Genomic DNA, 2,901 nt, shown 5'->3' with positions numbered 1-2,901 from the left:
AGTTTGACTGTGGGAGTCGAGACGCATGAATTGAGCTCAACTGATTTCTTGCAGTTGGGTAGAGAGTTCTGCACTGGAGGATAAGTTTCTTCATAAGTTGCTTGGCCTCTGTCAAGTGCAGCTGTGTATGCGTGTTTGTATAAGTTTGTATATTTTAATGTTGCTTTAATGTAGAAGAGGGATTAGGATTTGTTGAAAGTGAGAATTAGTTTTGTTGTCTCTTTGTGTGTGTGTGTGTGTGTGTGTGTGTGTGTGTGTGTGTGTGTGTGTGTGTGTGGTCATCTCAGGTGTCTGCAGCAGTGAGAGGGCTGTGTGGGTGGCTGGCAGGCGGTGTGTGTGTGTTGGATGTGTGCGTGTGTGTGTGCTTAGGGAAAAGCAAAACACTCGAGTCCGCCTCACACTTGGTGGTCCTCTCACCCCACATCCCCTCCCCCTTCACCATGGCGACTCCCGTTTGGTTCAGCTTAATAAGCAGATCGAGAGAACGCTTCCTCTTCTCCTTCATCTCCCTCCCGCCATCTTCTACCTCCTCCTGTCTGTCGTCCTCGTCTCGCTCCTCCTCTTCCTCTGACTCACTGCTCATGTCCTCCTTCAATGTCTCTCCTATGAGATTTTGTGCCACACTGTCCCGTGTCAGTGCAGTTGCACTCAGGTCCTTTTTCACAGACAGGTCAAGAGGGCCGTCCGCATTGGGGGCTGTCCGCTGCAGTGCCTGCGTGATGTGGGAGAGCTGGGAGCGGATCTGGGTCAGGTGGTCCCACAGGAGCTGAGCGGAGGTCCCGTCTTGAGCCAAAATGGTGGCCGCGCGGTGCTCTGCCTGATGGTATTCCTGCAAGGCACTGGAGAGATCCTCCAGCAGGTCTGCCTCTCTGTCCCGGTCTCTGTCCTCCATCTGCTCCCTCACCTTCTCACCTCCTCGGCCCACAGGGGCTGGTGAGACCACCTCCCTGGGGGGACTCTCGGATGTGGCTCTTCTCAGGTTTGTGTACCACTCATTCACAGAGCTGCAGAAAGATCCGAAGAAGGCTTTAATCAGCGTTGTGTTTTAACACAAAACAATATTTTAAATGAAAATTATTATACATTCATTGAAAATCTTGAGAAATGTAACTGCAAAGGACCCAGAGATGCCTTAATCACTACCACAGATAAAATCATCTAATGAATATGAACAAAGAAAACCACCCTGAACAAACAGTACAGCACATACACATACGTACACACACACAGTCGCATAAACACATAATCTCATTCAAATGGTACCTGTTTAGGAGGACTTTATCTGTAGTCATGGCACCACTTGGTGTGTTTCTGTGGAGGTTTTTAAGGAAGTCTAGAGGGACCCCACCCAGTGATGGTCTCTTCTCAGCTGGGCACTCTGATAACTCTGAAGGGGGTGCTGGGCGCTTGACTCCATGCTCCAGGCCCCAGACCCCTGGTTTTGATCTATCTCCAGCACGTAACTCTGGCTCTGGGGAGGCCCTCTCAGGCGAGGTCCAGGCTGCTGGAGAGGCCTGTGTGGAAGTAGGCCGGACAGCTGGAACTCCCCACAGGCTGAGCTTGGCTGGGTAGGGGGGTGTAGTCGGGGCTGGGGAGGCATCCTGGCTGCTGAGCTGGGAGGATTTGAGCGTCTTAGACAGATGCAAGGGGGAGGGAGGCGTGCCAAGCGAGTGCTCACACAGGAAAGGGTAGTAGAAGCGCGGCGGCAGGAGGGTGCGCTCGGCAGACGTGTGTGGGTGTGTGAGGAAGGGCAGGGTGGCGAGCTGGGCGTGTGTGTGAGAGGAGGCCGGGTTGAGGTAGGAGAAGAGGCCAGGGGTGAGCGGGTAGCTGAGGCCCAGCAGGGACAGGTTGAGCGCTGGGGGCTCAGGAGGAGGCGGTGGGGGGTAGCAGGACAGCGAGGACGCCCCCCTCTCCCCCGCCTGCGCCTCCGCTTTGGGTTTGGCTTGAGTCGGGCAGCTCAGCAGACGCCACGACTCGGGCAGCAGCGCAGGCGTGGACAGGCACGCCTTGGGCAGCCGGTACTGCCGCAGCCGGCTCTCCACCTCGAAGGACCGCGCCCGCAGAAGCTGCTCCTCCAGTGAGAACGCGTCCGCCATCACCATGTCCGCCTCCTGCTTCGTGTGCTTGGCTCTTCCTCTGTCCTCGCCCTCAGCAGGTTCCAGGCGCAGAGTGGCCGTCCCTTTGGCCTCAGATCCCTCCTCTTCCCCTCGCTGATCTTCCTCCGGAGCTCGGCTGGGGCTCTGCTCCGATGCGGCGGCGGCCTGCTCCGCCTGGTCCTTGGGTGGGCTGCGGTGGCCCAGCCCTGCCTGCAGCCTCAGCTGGTCTGCGTGGAGCAGGTTGCCCTTCTTGTAGGGCCAGTCTGAGTCGATGAGCAGGGAGAGGGAGTTCTTGCACAGGCTGTACTTCATGTGGTTGTACAGGTGGGACTTCTCCATGCAGGTGAAGGGGCACTGGAAGCACTTGTAGTTGTAGGGCTTGCCCCACGGCCGGGGGATGTAGTGGGGCTTCTTGGGTTTGCGCTCCTTGTGCTTGGTGCACCCCATGTTCACCTTGCAGGCCTGCTCCTCCTTTGACATGGTGGCCAGAGAAGGGGGAGATGAGGAGAGAAGAACGGAGGAGAGAGAGAGAAGGGTTTCTACCCCCGTGGACTCAGGGGGTGGATGTTGACTGGAAGGGCTTTGCACAGGATACTTTTTCAGACGGAGATGAAGCTCTTCACGTCTGCTCTTCAGGAGTTTGGTTTGCCGCTCAAGCTGTGGCTAAGACGGAAAGAGAGACAGATTGTCCTGTTAATATCGTCATTACCATAAGAAGAGGGGTGTCTTCACGCCCAACAGCAATCTACAAGCCCCAAAAGATGAGGCTCGGTCATGACTGTAGAGCTGTGTGTGTGTGTGCATG

At 56.1% G+C, this 2,901-nt stretch overlaps 1 protein-coding gene across 1 annotated transcript; it reads right to left on the bottom strand.

The window, feature by feature from the left end:
* Positions 1 to 283: 283 nt before the first annotated feature.
* Positions 284 to 2,576, bottom strand: prr35 (proline rich 35; the record flags this gene model as incomplete). The annotated part of the gene is made up of 2 exons (XM_080834785.1): positions 284 to 1,004; positions 1,264 to 2,576. 2 exons carry the CDS (start codon positions 2,574 to 2,576, stop codon positions 284 to 286), a joined length of 2,034 nt encoding a protein of 677 aa, XP_080690911.1.
* Between the last annotated feature and the right edge of the window lie 325 nt (positions 2,577 to 2,901).

This window comes from Sprattus sprattus (assembly GCF_963457725.1).
Source record: "Sprattus sprattus genome assembly, chromosome: 3".
Lineage (NCBI taxonomy): Eukaryota > Metazoa > Chordata > Actinopteri > Clupeiformes > Clupeidae > Sprattus > Sprattus sprattus.
Note: the sequence above shows the minus strand (reverse complement) of the source record. Positions and strands in the feature narration are given on the sequence as shown.